This window comes from Artibeus jamaicensis, unplaced genomic scaffold (assembly GCF_021234435.1).
Source record: "Artibeus jamaicensis isolate MK-2021 breed Jamaican fruit bat unplaced genomic scaffold, CSHL_Jam_final contig_464, whole genome shotgun sequence".
NCBI classification, from domain to species: Eukaryota; Metazoa; Chordata; class Mammalia; order Chiroptera; family Phyllostomidae; genus Artibeus; species Artibeus jamaicensis.
This window is the reverse complement of record NW_026521842.1, coordinates 23,104,491-23,121,487: the sequence shown is the minus strand read 5'-3', so window position 1 is coordinate 23,121,487 and position 16,997 is coordinate 23,104,491. Positions and strand designations below refer to the sequence as shown.

Genomic DNA, 16,997 nt, shown 5'->3' with positions numbered 1-16,997 from the left:
CACATCTGCTACTTGTTTCTCCACCTGTCCACCCAGATCACCATCCTCTTCAGACAGAGTTAGGGTTACTCCCCGCTGACTCCTTTCCAGTACTTGACAGATGTTTCCTGTCTCTGGTGGAACGTGTCCTACATTAAAAGGTCTTTTCATTCAGATAGCTCCATTTCCTTTATCTCCTCGGTCTTCTTTTCTGCCTAGAAAAGTTTGAGGTATTTTCTTGCAATTCCATCATTTCTAATTTTATTGTGTGTTTGACAGAGGGGAAACTGTAGGAGGGAAACATGCTGATATATAGGACATTTTTTCCACTAAATCCCCAGTACCAAGCCAAGGTCTGGCATATAGTTAGTGTTCAGTTCATACTGATTGCCTGCAACCTACATGTGAACAGTCATACATTTTGCTTTCTAATTTTGAAATCCTGAGTCCACACTCTCATACCTGCCTTGGTCATTAGAGATTTCAAGGAAGTAGAGACCATCTTTTTATATTTCCTATTAACTGAGGGCCAAGTAATTTGTAGTCAACTTTACCATACCATCATTGCATTAGGGACTAAAGACAGATGCCATCTCTGATCTTCTGACTTAAGATAAATTATCTATAACTATCGAAACATTTTAAATATAAAAGTAACCAGTAGTCTGAAAATACCATACTGACATTTAGTTAAGTAATGGAGGAAAGATTTAAAAGGATTCTAATCAGAGGGATTCACATTGATTTTGTATAATATGGAATGTGAACTACTTTTCTGTGTCATGGGTGGCTGTTACTCTCCTAAGGGAACAGATTCAAGAAAAAGTCATCTTTCATTTGAGAATCATGAGGGGGCAATAGGGGCTGACATGATTTGCAATTCTACTTTGAAAGTGAACCTTTGCCGATTTTAGCACAGATAACAACATGGACTGGAAAGTTATACTGGAGAAGAGGAAACTGGCCTCCTTTCTTTCTTTCTCTTTCTTTCTGTCCTTTCTTTCTTTTTTGATTCTTTGTTTAGATAAGTTCAAGCCAGTGGAAGAGAGTCAAAGGTAATAGAATTGTCTATGTTTATGATGACACTGGTTTGGTCTTGTGAGATGTTTTAAAGACCTCCTGAAGGCAATCTCCATGTGGAAGTTTTGAGACTGGGTACTCTGAATGGCTGGTCTTGTTTATTACAATGATCTCCAGCTATATTGTCTCCCGGAAACCTAATCCCCTCTGAATTTAGCTTGAATCCATACTTTCCAGGCAAACCAGATTTCAAAGGCCCCTCGCTCCTTCCTCTGAGGCTGTTTTAAAGCAGACGTGATTGTTGAAAAATATTGAGTGCTTATGAATCTAGTGCTGATTCCGTTTTTGACATTTGTTTTTCATGAGTGTGTGATCCTTTGAGAATGAACGTTCTGATTTCAAAATGAGTCAGAAGTCTGTGTGGCATGAGGAGAAATGATCAAAGGTGTTCTCTATGTGGAACTTGCATAAGTAAACACCGGTGTAGGTAACTAAGATGAATGTTTGGAAAACATGAAATATAAAAATGAGATACTCAAGCCATTGAACGTGACCTGGGAGTGATGTAATGAATCAAATATGAGCTCTGATTAGCACCAAGAAATCAGGGAATCCAGGAGATGAACGACTGCGGATGCATATCCCAGTCAGTCACATGTCCAACAAGGATGCTGACCAGCCAAAGATCTCCCCTCTTCATGTAAAATAAACTCCTAAGAAACACACCTGCACAGACTCATTAGAGGCTAGTGCAATGACATGCACACAGCACACACACCTCTTCCCAGGAGTCATTTTGATTTGCAAAACTCATAAACCAAAGAATCAACTTTTCTTTTATTTTGATCTTGCATAGGAAAGGTGATGAAACCACATGATTTTTTCCCTGAGGGTCAGAACTGCTGAGGAATCATTAAAACCTTGGAAACGGTGAAAATCCACCAGCTAGAACTCCAGCTTCCTGGAGTTCTGAAGGCGTGCACATCAATATCACAAGTGAAGCCAATGTCGAATGTCTGAAATACCAATGCCAATGACTCTCTAAACTTGTGTGATGAGTCCCGCATGAACAATGGCGTTTTATTTAAATTCTAATGCACTTGACGGTTCGGTATGATTGAAAGCGGCTGGCCTATGAGTCTGTGATTGGCTACATGACCCCAGCAAGAATCCAGATCCCACAAACGTACGCTTGAAACTGACCCGCATATATTTTGATCAAACTCTCTGCCAACTCAATCTACCAACTTAGCTAAATGTATTTACTGCCATATAAACACACATACCTACCTGGCATACTTACACAGAGTGGGGCAAAAGTAGGCTTACAGTTGAATGGACACAAAACAGTTTATTCTTTTATTATTATGAATTAATTATGATAGTATATTTCAGGCAAACAACTGTAACCCTACTTTTGCCCCACCCTGTATATATATCAACACTCCCTCCTTGAAGGGTCCCAAATGAAAGTCCTCAAAACATATGCTAGACAAGGAAATTAAGAAACATTTCAACTAATGTTAGAATATTATACGAAATGTTATAGTATTAAAAATTCTATCATTGTGAAAGGTTAAGGTTTTGATAATAACATTTATGATGTCCAGATGTTTGCAATTCATCAGTTCTATGGTTACAATTATAGCTTTGCTCTCTGTGTGTGAGTGTGCTATTTTGGTAGGTAGAAATGATGCTAATGCTTCAGATACATGAGAGAAATCTAAGGGGGAATGTTCACTGTCTCACAGGACAGGACCACACTGGTCTTTTGTAATAAATAAAAGCATAAAGCTACCGTGCTGTTCCTTTCTTTTGGCGGAACAAATCTGACTCTTGTCAGGTAAACTGCTCAGCAAACAGTACGCTTAATTCCTAACACCCACATGAGGCCCGAGAATAGTTGGATTAACAACTCCAGTGTCATGCTGTCAGCTGCTGTTTATTTAAATTAAAATGTCACCATCCAGAAATAAATGAGAAAGTTGAAAAAATGATAAATTTCTTAAACATACAGTATTTGGGTACCTTGTGCAAATGAGTCTATTACATTTGTGTTTTTTTCGAACTTTACATAGACTATTTCCATTTTGACATTCAGAGGATAGCAGGTTTCGTCGTTTTGTTCTTGCTCATAACTCTCTTCCTCCAGCCCTCCCTCGCAACTTCCCTTCCTCCCTGCCCCCTTCTTCCTTCCTTTCTCTCTCTCTCCCTCCCCCTTCCCCTCCCTCTCTCTTCCTCCCTCCTATTTATGCTATATGAGACAAGTAAAAAAAAAATCCTGTCAGTATATACATTTATCAGAGACTATAGTTGTGTGTCCAAAACATGTTGTTTATCTGATGTTTAACTACATTCTCTTATGTTTTTAGAGATTTCAAAATTCTCTGCATACCACTTCCCCAAAACTGGTTGTCCTGGGTTCTACTATCAGGAGTTATTCCTATGTTCGATGTGGAACAAGCGTGTGCCCTCCCCCACGAGCTTTCCCTGTGCCTCCTGTCATTTGAAGGTTATATTTCTGGCCCCAACACTCTAATACCTCCCCTGCTCACATCCATATCCAGAGATATTTTAAGATCGTACTTTGGCTCCGGGTTCACAGCACAGCAGGTCGTTCCACTTCCAGAGCCAATTTGGTCATAAGCAGAGAGAATCAACGTCTCAGAAAAATAACTCCCTCTCTGTTTCCATTCGGATGCCTCTCGCCTGTGACTTTGCAGAATGTAAATAATGCAAACGCACACTATCAGGCAGGTCAATCAAATATGAGACAGTTGTATACAAACATAGCAGCATTAACAACATGGAGATATTTACTTGGCCGGGTTTTCCATTTTCACATAAAAATGCCTCATATTCGGATGCGAATTCAGGGGCGTTGTCATTGACATCCAGCACTTTAATAGCAACAGGCACTCGTGATATCTGACTGTGGTTCCCTATGGGAAGGAAAAAATAACATCAGCATCGAGGGCATTTCATTTAAACGTGCAACTCAACTTTCTTTTTGAAAGCAGGTGTGTCTGTTTCAACTTCCCTTAATTAGGGTGTTTTCGACATGGTGGTTATAAAATCTGACCACTCAATGAGAAAAAAAATAATCAAGCGCTTCACTGCTTAAAAAAAAAGAAGTATATATTATTATTTCAAACACCATTTGCTGGAACTTTGCCTGATAAAGACCATCTTTGAATAATTAGAAGTTTTCCCTGATGAAGAAAGCTTCACTTTATTGAGAAAGTCTGTGATACAAAAGAAAAAATGCTGTAGGCAAGAAAGATTTATCTCTTTGTTTATCTTGGGTAGACTATAACCCATTGTGTGCTATCACTTGTTTGACTGCTTAGCTATTAAAGATGAACATCAAAAACCCAGCATAAGAGTAGAGCCAAATCAGTTGCAAAGAGGGTGTCCTTAACAATGGTAAAATAAATCATCTTAAAGATGGAGGATTGTATCTTTTGCAAATTTTATTTTTTATTAAAAATTGACTTTGGGATTTTTTTTTGGATAAGGAGAAGTCATTTTAATATTGTAGTTTTCATAAACATTTTCATCAGTGTAAATAGATAATAATCTAATTTTTCCAGGCCAATTCCAATAGCAGAGAATTTAATATGCATTCCTTAATCCTCGAGACCTTAAAGTTATATATACACATGCACAGAGAAGTCTGGCCCATTAATATATCGCTGACTTGGGCCATGTAATGATTTTCCTTTTGTAGTAAATATAATAGTCTGACTCTGACTGTATAATCTTTTGATCTCTTGTAAATTATACAGAATGCATTAGAGATGGCCAATTGTATATTTGTGTTTCTGTGGCACTGAATATTTATAAGCAAGCCAAGAAGAGAAAAGTGTTTGACTTTTGAATGGGAAGAAAACAGTTTTATTTGATATATCAGACCTTCTTTTGGATCACTGATTCAATTCAGATCTCTAAAACCTTCAAATACTCATGTTTTTGTTGTTAAATATGGAAGTATTTCTAAAGCACACAGCAAATGATCAGAGCCATGTTACAAATTTATATGTGGTTAACCCTACTGGCAATGCTACAAGTTTTAAATTTGGTTAACTACCATGGCTACTCTCCAAGATTCTAATTTGATTAACTAAGGACGGATGAATATTATCCTGTGGAATTCTAACCACCTCCAAAATGGAACATAACCTCACTTCCCCTACATCAAGCCAATGGCCTGAAATGTGTTAACTGGTCCATCCTTTCTCTTTTACTCTCTTGCATCTAAAAAAAATCAGCCCTGGCTGGTGTAGCTCAGTGGACTGGGCGTGGGCCTGTAAACCAAAGGATTGCGGTTCGATTCCCAGCCAGGGCACATGCCTGGTTGCAGGCCAGTCCCCAGCAGGGGACCCACGAGAGGCAACCATACACTGATATTTCTCTCCTTCTCTCCTTGTCTCCTTTCATTGCCCTCTAAAGATAAATAAATTAAAAAATATTTTAAAAAAATCAATTCATTCTTCATTCAAAGAGGAAGCAAGAGCCTCCCAACTTTTGACAGAGGAGAAGATTTTTTAAAAGTATAGCGCATCAACCTAAGATAAGGAACTTATATTCCGTGCTTTATCTACTTGAATAAATCAGATAAATAAGGCATAATGTATTTGATATAAGGTATAATTATATGCTTAGAGATGTCTATTGCTTTTAGCCTGACCACATGCTCAAGAGCAGCTACTGGAGAGTGAGAGGGAATAAATATAGTGTTTGCAGTGAACAATGTATAGAGCTCCATCCCCGTCTCCTACTACCTACAAGATCCTGAACAATTTACTTGATTTCATTTTACTCCTGAGGAAATTGAAACTCAAGAACTTAACGTATTATTTACAGAATCGTGATTAACATTTTATGAGAAAAAATTAAAAGTGCTCCAATAGTTTTGGGCACAAAGTCAAGGGCATGTTAGCCTTTGCTTTTTGTAATCACAAACATCATCAGCACCATGAATACTGAGAGTTGACTGCACACAGCAAGGGATATTTCACAAAATCATACCTCATCCATTCCTTGCTAAAGAGCTATGAAGCAGGTAATGTGAATCCCATATTTTAGATGGAAGCTGGCACTTGTAGGATCACATGCCTTTACCAAGATTACTGAGTTGTAAACTAACTCCAGGATGTAGCTTTGGCCTTCCAAACATGACCATTTTTCACACAGTATACTATTGATAAAGTTCAACTCAGAATGTATTTGTTTTGTTTGCTTGCCAGGTGACTAGTCACAGCCATTTCCTCAAGAATGCTTATATGCTTGTTATAAATATTCATCTCCAGTTTGATCTTTATTTGAACTTTGTATTCAGATATCCAATACGAAGCTGGATACATCTAAAGCATTGTACCATGATCTATATTCTCAGAATTGTGCTAATAACCTGCAAGCTTCTCTGAGAGACTGCCCAACTTAACATATATACTTTTGCTCATGGTACTGTTTCACCCAAGTATAGTCCCTTTAATTAATGAATTTTACTTTGTAATACTCTGTATTCAACTCTTAAGAGCTATTATTTATTTATTTGTTTGTTTATTTATTTATTTATAAAATAGTCATTCTTTCTATTCCCCATCTTAGACCAATTCTTGTGTTGTACATAATGATAAAAGCCTTCTGTTACTTTATATTTTGTCTTTAATCTCTCTAACCATTTGATTAATAAATAGCTCATGATCAGTATAGACTTTATAAAGTCCAGATATGTAATAGATAGTGAACAATAGGTACACAGTCTTAGAAAACTGCAACTACAAGGAAAAGCTATTGAACTCCTTAAACATGATTTTGCTCCTTGAGAAATGAAGAAAAGGCTAATCTTACTGAATCAGATTCCCAGACAACAGTTGATTGGGTGGAGTCTACTAGACATGATATTCTTTGTCTCCCCCCTCTCTCGCCAAACATGACCATGAGCACATGCTCACACGTGCAAACACCCCACAGACAAACATGCATGTACATGCTTTATTTTCTCCATTTTGGCAAAAGAATAATTATGCTGAGGCCAATGCTCTTAGTTTGCTCTCTTCTCTTTTGTTAATCTCACACTTGCAATTAATTGCAATTTTCTCTTAGATCTTAATGATCAGCCAATAGTAAAATTCAAACATAGAAGGTGAAGAAGCTCTGTGAGGTTTTTTATTCGGATAACTTTCAACATTAAAGTGATACACACTTTCTTGTACGTAAAATAGTATCTGGGACAAGGTCATATTTCACTGTTCAGGGGCCCAGATCCCTAGAATAATGGCACCTGTTTTAGTTGTATTCATAGACGTTGAATGTACTGTGGGATTGGGAGCTGTCACTTAATACTTTTAGAAGATCATGAATGACAGAGAATGTTCTTCTGATTTTCATATTTAATCTGTCTCAACAACTCTACAAGTAAATAATCTGTTTAAATATAATGGACAATCAGGTTTTTGTAAATGCTTATATATCTTTCTTCCATATGGCCTATCAAAACCTCAAAACCAAATGTGAAATCCAACTCTCACAGCTATAAAGAACTGTATATATTATATATACCACAAATTGAATGTATGTTTTATATTCTCTCAACTATTCCCCAAATTGACTAAATTAATGTCTGTCTTCCTGTGTACTTTAATTGAATACATTTCTAGGTGTTTTCCTTTAATTTAGTACTTTACATTCTAAGCTCATTAATAAAAAATAATTAAAAGAAATAAAACCTAAACAGTTTATCCTAACACTAAAAAGTGAAACGCTAAGGGAATATGGTGAGACGGTTACAATTTCTGTAGCTTTACAGTTTACATAAAACATACAGGGCAGTTTGCCCGAACTCAATATAATATAATCCCTCCTTTTTCTGACTGTTCAACTCTTTGTTGCCTTTATGATTCAGCCCAAGCCACCAAAAAGCTTTTTATCACATAATTCATTTTTATTGATGAATAAGTGCTCTATTGGCCCCCAGAAAAACTGGTGAAAATTATTAAAAAAAAAATTAAATTCCATGGGAAAGATCCTAAGAGCATACAGAAAAACAAAAACCAAAAACATTCGAAGAAAGTCTGTAGTATTTGAAATAAGACCTGCTCACTTCATTCACTGTCACAGCTCAGCTCAATGGGAAATAGACTCCAGACTAATACAACCAAGAAAGAGGGCTCCCTCCCTCCCCAGCAGTTAGTCTAGGACCATCTACCCTGGAGAGCTGGGATGTTAGCATTTCTTATCCTGCCCAGATACTGCTTGCTGAAGCTTAAGTTCTGGGCAACTACAGGTGGGGGCTGCCTTCTTCCACCTAGTCCCTACTCCTTGAACAATGTGTCACTGAGAATCCTGGGGTTGTCACCCTTGCCATGGCTCAGAGGTGGAGGTTTCTTGCAAGAAGACTGAGGCCACTCCCTCCCGCTGTCACAACACACTCAGCCTCTAAAGCAAAAGTGTCCCTTATCTGCTCCAGAGACTTGGCTCTGATTTTTTCTGGGGATGGATAAGAGAAGCATAAAGCAGAGAGCTCTGAATTTCTAATGAGGGAACTAACTTCCTTTGCAAAGGAATGTGGAGTTCAATGTCATCAATGATCTCAAAACAATGAAGGTTGTGAAAGGCAAATGGGAGAAGATTGGTAGAGTTGGTAGATTCCTTAGAGATATGGGCTAAAACTGTGGTCCAGCTAGTGACCATAGAGAATCAGAAAGACACCCTGAGGGGAAGCCAAGGCATTGCTTGGCTGGATCTGCATGACTCCAGATTCCCCTACATCATCACAAGATCATCCATCTTTTTCTTCCTAGATCACTGACTCTTTTAAGAACACTTGTCATTGGGTTTAGGGCCTACCCAGGTAATACAGAATGATCTCATCTTGAGACACTGAACTTCATTGCATCTGCAAATACTCTTTTCCAACATATTTATACGGGCACCTGGGGTTAGGACCTGGACATACCTTTTTGAGGACCACCATTCAACCTACTACATTCCCTCTTCCCAAAAGTTAAGATGTTTGTGGCTGAATAGAATGATACAATTACAAACCTCCTCTTGGCCTGGGAAACAAAGGTATGTGAAATGAATTTAGTTGCACTTCTTCCTTAAATTAATTTTTTAAAATATTATAAAAGTTCACAGAGGTTAAATAACTCCTGATTCCCTTCTGAGAATTTTGTCATTCATTCATTTACTCTTTCATCATTCTTGTCTTAATTTGTTTAATAAGTATTTACATCTGCATTCCGACAGTTATTAAGACAAAGATCCTGTGATTAATGAATCTACTGTACTAAAAAAAATACCACGTTGTAATGGTCTGTTTGTACCCTCATCTGCCCTACATATGATTCCCTTACGAAATGTTGTGGAAGACTATACAAAGGACAGACAGTTTCCTATAGTCACAGGAAAGATTTTTAAATAATTAGTAGAAATGTCCTAGGTAAAGAAAGGTAGACAAATCTTTCAGAGATAGCCAGCCACATGCAAAAAGGCCCAGGAGTCCAGAGACCCACCTTTATTAAAATCAGTAGCTCCAGCAGTGGCAGTGTCTAGAGAAGTGGCTGGTCCTGACCTCAGGATGGGAAGTTGAGGCCAAATCAGGAAGAGTCTTCTGTTATATGCTAATGAATAGGAACTATATCATGTGATCATTTACAAGCTTATGAAATATTTCTTGAAATTTACAATAGTAAAAGTTAGCAACGAGGCAGTTTGGCAGGAGAAGTTATTGTTCGTTTTATTTGGTTTTCTTAAATATGTGAGCGTCCCAGATACTACTATGGTTTTTTTTTTAAAGTGTTGAAACAAAGATAATCACAATAAAATAAAGCTCAGAGACACCCAAAGAAGTTGGACCCAAGGAGGAACACACCAAGGCACATCATAATTACATTAGCCAAGATTAAAATGAAGGAGAGAATCCTAGAAGCAGCAAGAGATAAGGCGACAGTCATCTACAAAGGAGTTCCCATCAGACTGTCAGCTGATTTCTCAAAAGAGATCTTACAGGCAAGAAGGGGCTGGAAAGAGGTATTCCAAGTCATGAAAGGCAAGTACCTACATCCAAGATTGTTCTATCCAGCAAAGATTTCATTTAGAATGGAAGGGCAGATAAAGTGCTTCTCAAATAAGATCAAATTCAAGGAGTTCATCATCACCAAGCCCTTATTATATGAAATGTTAAAGGGATTTATCTAAGAAAAAGGAGCTAAAAAATATGAATAGTGAAAGGACAGCAAACTCACAGTTATTAACAACCATACCTAAAACAAAAGCAAACTAAGAGGACAGTTAGATCAGGAGCAGAACCATAGAAATGAAGATCACATGGAGGGTTAGCAACAGGGGAGTGGGAGGAGGAGAAGGGGGAAGGTACAGAGAATAAGTAGCATAGATGGTAGGTAGAAAATAGACGGGGGGAGGGCAAGAATAGCATAAGAAATATAGAATCTAAAGAACTTGAGACACGTGGACATAAACTAAAGGGGGGGGAAATGGTGGAGGAGGGGGTGTACAGGGTGGAGGGGAATAAAGGGAGGAAATAGGACAACTGTAATGGCATAATAAATAAAATATATTTTAAAAAAAGATAAACAAGAAACTACTACCCCACATCCCTCAAATATCCCCAAAATATATCACTGCTATCTCTATGAAATGAACATGCATGATTAAAATTAGTGCAACTTATCATAATTTTCAACACATGTCATATTTAACTGCTGAAATTCACTTTTATCTAAATTAATGAAATGATGGCAGTTCAAATTTTAAAGATATTACAGAGCAATAAAACTCATTAATTAAGCTTCTAAGAAAATTATTCATGTCCTTTGTGACTGGCCCCAAAATGTTTGCCTTTCATCTGATACACAAACATTAAATATAAAGATATTATAATTAGAAACTTGATTAGCATTCATTAAAGATTAATTTCCTAAACACCAGAGATGTGACACAGTGAACTGGAAAGAAAAGCCCATTTCAGTCGACCACAAAAGTCAGAGTGTTTTTACATATGATAAAAGAAGAGGCTGAAATGGCACCTAGTGTAAACAGCTCCTTGACTCCTGCCATTTGAATCACAGTGACTTCCCATCACCTCCCTGTCTCAGGGCCTCATGAATTGCCCATTAATTTTGCCCTTTTACAATCAAAGGTAATGGAGCAGGGCCAAGCGTAAGTTACTTGGGAATTTGCTTCTAACTAGTTGCCATGAGCTGCTGTTTTCACAGGCATCGATTGAAATAAACAGCCTCTCCTTTTCAGACTATAAGGGAGAAAAATGATTTGACAAATTTAGATATACTGGTGAGGCTCCATAAATAATTCTCAAGCCTCCTATAAGCAGGAGGGTGAAAGCCACGAGCAGTGAGTTACAGTCAATGGGGGAATGCCAAATAAGAGAATTTATAATTGAATAAGGGGATGGAGGTACAGTGGAAGTTTATCAAGTAGGAAGATGTGGATTGAATGTGTGATAGAGAAGTAAGCAATTTAGGAAATTTACAGTAAAACGGATGGGGATTTGCAAGGTCATGGAAAATAATTTCAGCAGTAGATTTAGGCTCCTTAGTGACTAAAGATGAAATGTTTTGATGTACATTTTGCCCATAAATGGCTTGATAATTTCTAAATCACTAGTGGTTGCTTACCAATTCACAAGTTATTAATTAGCAAACAAGTTATAATACAATAACCAGTAAGCACCAGTAGGGTAGGGGTGCTACCAGGCATAACGTTGACTGGTTGTGCTCTTTACAATATTTTATTAGGCCTTACCTTTCCCTTCTTGTGGCAAAGAAATGAATGCTCTAATTCATACCCAGTCTTATGCCTCCCTCCAATACATACCAAGAAATTTGTGTCTTCTAGTGTGCACAGAGGGAGGCGTCAAGCACCAGAGTTTTAATAATTTTTATTACTACAGGATTGTGAAAATGCCAGCCAGCCAGATGATAGAGCAGAGCCACGCTGTTTTGCTCCCTAAAATCTCAGTCATTGTTGTACAGTGTTGGAGAACAAAATTAGAACAGTAATCAGAGGGGGGCTTTGGTGTCAGAGGGGCAGAGCTGACGTGCTTTAGCTTTTCTATTAACTAAGGAGTAGCTTTCTCTAGAAAGGAAGAACGATGCTTTCCCTCCCTACAAAAATTGTGGACTTACACGTATTTGACAATTCCTTAAACTCGCAGGACAAAAGGACTCTCCGTCCATGGCTGTGGTTGAGTCCTCGCTGACCCCTGTCCTGTTTCCCCACAGAAGGGGAAAAAGCAGGCTACCTGGCCACAGTGGTTTCAAATGCTTTCTAAATGGGGAGGGAAGGGGGCCTCTGATTTATTGCATTCATCTTAAGTGAACCTGGAAGTAGTAGAGTTCGCCATAACCGCTCAGCAAGCCTTCTGCTGCTTTTTCCTACGTGTCTACACTGAATCCTCATCATGCTCACTCCCGCTCACAAGAGTTGAGGGTGTGGAGAGTAAGGTCACCCATTTAGGGCGTAACATTTTGGTCAAATGGAAAGAAGCTTCGGGGGCACTGAGGTGAGAAGTGACTTTATGAACCTCTGAAATACTCTACTTGTATTAAACGTAAAATTCTAAGTTACACTCTAAATAAAGATAACATATAACGACATGCATACATATAAAGACAGCCTATCCATAAAATTGGTACTAATAAGAATGGGAATATGATATTTTCTATTAATGTGGTATATGGTATTGCCTAGTTTTAATTCTTTAACGATGCATACGACTTCTTCTCTGTTCTGTCCATTCTTTTTTGTTTTGTTGTGTTGTGGTGTGTACGTGTACAGGCACGCGTGGGTTTTGTTTGTTTTGTTAAAGGTATGCCTCACCAGTGTGTACATCGCTTCTGCTGCATTTGTAACTCAAAAATCGATTTCCCTCCTTTCACAGCCTTAAGTACATGTTTATAATTTTCTTATAGATCTCATCTTTCTCCATACTGTAAGACGTAAGGGAAATAAAATCCTATAATGAGTTTATTATTCCCTAGGTACCCATTGGTAATCTAAGTCTTCTTTGTAAAATCTCTAATTCTGCCAACAAATTGCATTATGTTTCCATTACAAAATCCTCAGTAATTTTTTCCCTTAATTATTTCAAATAGAATTGACTCAGGATTATAGGAACTAAATTTCTGGAGATTATTTTTGTAATGCCATTCAACTTAAACCCCTTGTATAATAGAATCTTAATTATGGAGACTCATACTTTCAAGAGGATTTGATGTATAGATTCATTTAATATTCAGTATAAATGCTCATTCAATATCAGCTTGCAGTAGCCAGTGGTGCCCCTGGTACTTACATGTACACACAAACACACATGCACTTTTATAGGGAAGGAAATTGATATTGTAAACCACCTAGCAAGTATTGCATGACCTGTTATACGTTATCCTTTAAGTTCATTGGGTTACTATGAAGATTCACTTTCTCAAATGGGAATGTGATTTCAGAGTATGTAAGAACTGAAATCAACTTAGATGAGTTACATATCTTAATAGACAGTAAAAAAAGTACCACTTTGTGAATACCCAATGAGCCTAAAAAATTACCAATTTTACGACCTCAAGTCAGCCTCCTCATATCCACTCAAAGCCAGGAAGTGGCAAAGCCGAAATAGAATTCCAGGTAGTCTGACCAACAAGTGAAAAAACAAACATTAAAGAAAAAAAAAAGCACCTTGCTTATTCCCCACAGGCTTTCTTCAGTTTAGCATTCATTAAACATAATTCTAAAATACCATCATTTAATTATGGATTACTTTCTGAACAATGCAAGACAGTTAATAAGCAATATCAAAGGACAGGTTTAATGATTCTATTAACAATGAATATTCTATTAACACTGAATTTATATTTAGAAATGTAATCATCACACTTGAAAAAATTCTTGGGGTGACTTCCTTCAATTGTTTGCATGAGGTCAGCTTCTGTAGAGGTAAGCCACGCAAACAATAAGCTGCACAAATCTTAAGGTTTTATTCTTGTGTATGTTTATAAAATTACCATCCCCATGCAACCAACACCCAGGTCAAGACACCTGGCATGACCAGCACCTGACAGCTTCCCGTGTACCCCTTCTCAGCCATGATGTCCTTCAGTGTAACTTCTCTGTTTCTCAACACTATACCAGTTTGCCTTGTGCAAGAACCTTACAGAAATTGAATCAATAGAACACACACACTTTTGTATCTGGTCTCTTTAGCTCCATATACTATTTGTAAATTTATTCATGTGTTTGCATATAGCTATAGTTCATTCTTTTCCATTATTTGGAAAATAACTGTACTGGATAGATGTACTACAATTTATGTATCCTCTTACTGGTAGATATGTGGGTTGTTTCAGTCTCATGCTATTCTGAAAAGGGCAACTATAAATATTTAGTGCATTTCTTTTGGTGCACAAATATATGGATCTAGGTATGTTACATACTTAGGAATAGACTTCAAAGAACATAGGCTATGCACACTTTCAGCTTCAGTGCATGCTTCCAAATATCTTTTCCATATGGACGTACCAATTTATACTCTGACCAGCAATGCATAAAGGTTCATGTTGCTGTACATCTTCAACAACATTTGGCAAAGCCAATTATTTATTGTTCATTTTTCATTTTAGCCACTGCAGAGGTGTGTAGTTGCATTTAAGAAAAATATATTTCTTTTAATTTAATTTATTTATTTGTTAGAGAGGGGAAGGGAGAAAGAGAGGGAGAGAAACATCAATGTGTGGTTGCCTCTCACATTCCCCCTACTGGGGACTGGGCCTGTAACCCAGGTGTGTGCCCTAGACAGGGAATTGAACCAGTAACCCTTTGATTCACAGGCTGGCACTCAACCTCTGAGCCATACAAGCCAGGGCTAAGAGAAATCTTAATTTGCAATATCCTGATGATTAAATGTAGAGGATCTATTATCTTTACTAGCTAGTTGGATGTCTTCTTTAGTGAAGTACCTGTTCAGCTTTCTGTCATTTTTTAATTTGGGTTGTCTATATTTTCTTAATTAATAATCATCATACAAAATATATTAAGAATATGAGTTTGCTAGATATGGCTATCATAATACCTTCCCCTCTCTGTGGCTTGATTCAGAATTTGAGAATTCTGTTACCTTTTAGAAGTCATATTATTTTATCTTTGACATTTATAATTCTGATTTACTTGAATATTACTAATATCGATAGACTGAGAGGTAAAGTTTTTATTTTACTTAGTACAGATATCCAAATTCACAATCAACATAATTGAAAGATCATCTGTGGTATCTTTCTCATAAATCAGTTGGGTATTTTTATACAGGCCTGTTTCAGGAATTTTCTGTTCCATTGTTCTATTTTCCTGTCTTCATGCTCATGCAATGCTCTCTCAGTAACTCTCTCTGTATAAGAAATGCTCAAAGTCAATATACTGAAATTATAACTATGATAATATCAACAGTTTTGTTTTTCTTTGTACATATTTTCTTGATTACTTTTCCTTTTCATCTCTATGCACATTTTAGTATTATTTACCCAATTGTGTGTCTGTGTCCACATACACAAAACTGTTGGAATTCTGATTGATATTGCAAAGAATCTACAGCTAAATTTAAACAGAATTGACATGTTTTACATATGAATCTTCAAATAGTGAACTTTATAAATACTTCATTTAGTTATTTGGATCTTAGTTAACTTCAGTAATGTTTTACAGTTTTCCATTAGAGGACTTGACCATCATTCACTAAAAAATTTTTAAAGATTTTTATTTATTTATTTTTAGAGAGAGTAAAAGGGAGGGAGAAAGAGAGGGAGAGAAACATCAGTTGGTTGCCTGTCATATGTCTCCAACTGGGGACCTGGCCCCCAATCTAGGCATATACCCTGACTGGGAATTGAACTGGTGACCTTCTGGTTCACAGGCTAGTGCTCAATCCACTGAGCCACACCAACCAGGGCTCATTAAATTTTGTTACTACTTAATTGGAGTCAGTTTAGTATTGTTAGCAGTATTTTTATTTTATTTTCTGAGAATTAGTAGAAAATAAAAATCTGATTTTTCTATAATTCTAACAATCATACAAATTTACTTATTATTTATAAATTTAACAGTAGTTTTTTTTCCAAGTTTAGGTACTCAATCATGTTCTCTTTGAATAGTGATAACTTTATTTCTCTCTTTCCAATATTTATACTTTTATTTCTTACTTGTATCTGATTGTACTGGCAAAAACCTTCAGTATAATTGAATAAAAGTAGCAATAGCAGACAACTTATCTCATTTCCAATCTCAGTCAGAAAGCTTTCAATATTTTACCATTAGGTTGGATATTTGCTGTGTTTTTTTTACAGCTTCCCTTTATCAGATTAAGTTCTCTTCTATTTCTAGTGTGCAAAAAGCTTTTTTATGAAGAAGAAATGAGTATATAACATTTTGTGCACCTGTTAGTCTTGATCTTATGTTTTTTCTCTTAATATTTTAATTTATACCAATAGATTTTTCAAGTGTTAAATCTGTCCTTATATTCTCTGGGTGCAATATTATATTTTCTATGAATGGTTTTGATTTGCTAATATGCTGCCTAGGATAGCAGGAAGCAGGCTGTTGATTCTCCTTGCTTGTAATATTCTTGTCAGTTTTAGCATTAAGATTACTCTGGCTTCCAGACAAGAGGAGAAAAAAAGGCTCCCTCTTTTACTTCTCTGACAAAGCTTGTGTCGGGTTCATTTACACATGACAATTTCTGTGTTAAGAATGAGCAATCATGGATTTAATTTATCTGATACAGAAAGTGATAGACATACTTTTCTTTTTCTTATTTATGCCAGTTTGGAGAGACTGCATTTTTCAACGTAGCCCTAATCACATATATTTTAGACCTTATTGGCATCGCTATGTTACTAATATCCAGTTATTATTATTTTTAACATCTATAGAACCTGTAGTGATCTTTCCTTCATCATTGTGGACATTGG

The 16,997-nt window shown here is 36.8% G+C and overlaps 1 protein-coding gene across 3 annotated transcripts in view; it reads right to left on the bottom strand.

Annotated features, from left to right (window-relative positions):
• CDH8 (cadherin 8) overlaps positions 1–16,997 on the bottom strand; it is a 348,795-nt gene that overhangs the window by 66,091 nt on the left and 265,707 nt on the right. For all 3 annotated transcript variants that reach the window (XM_053666794.1, XM_037161975.2, XM_053666795.1), the window contains exon 9: positions 3,820–3,941. In XM_053666794.1, the coding sequence (XP_053522769.1) occupies positions 3,820–3,941 (122 nt within the window). The remainder of the gene's footprint in view (positions 1–3,819; positions 3,942–16,997) is intronic.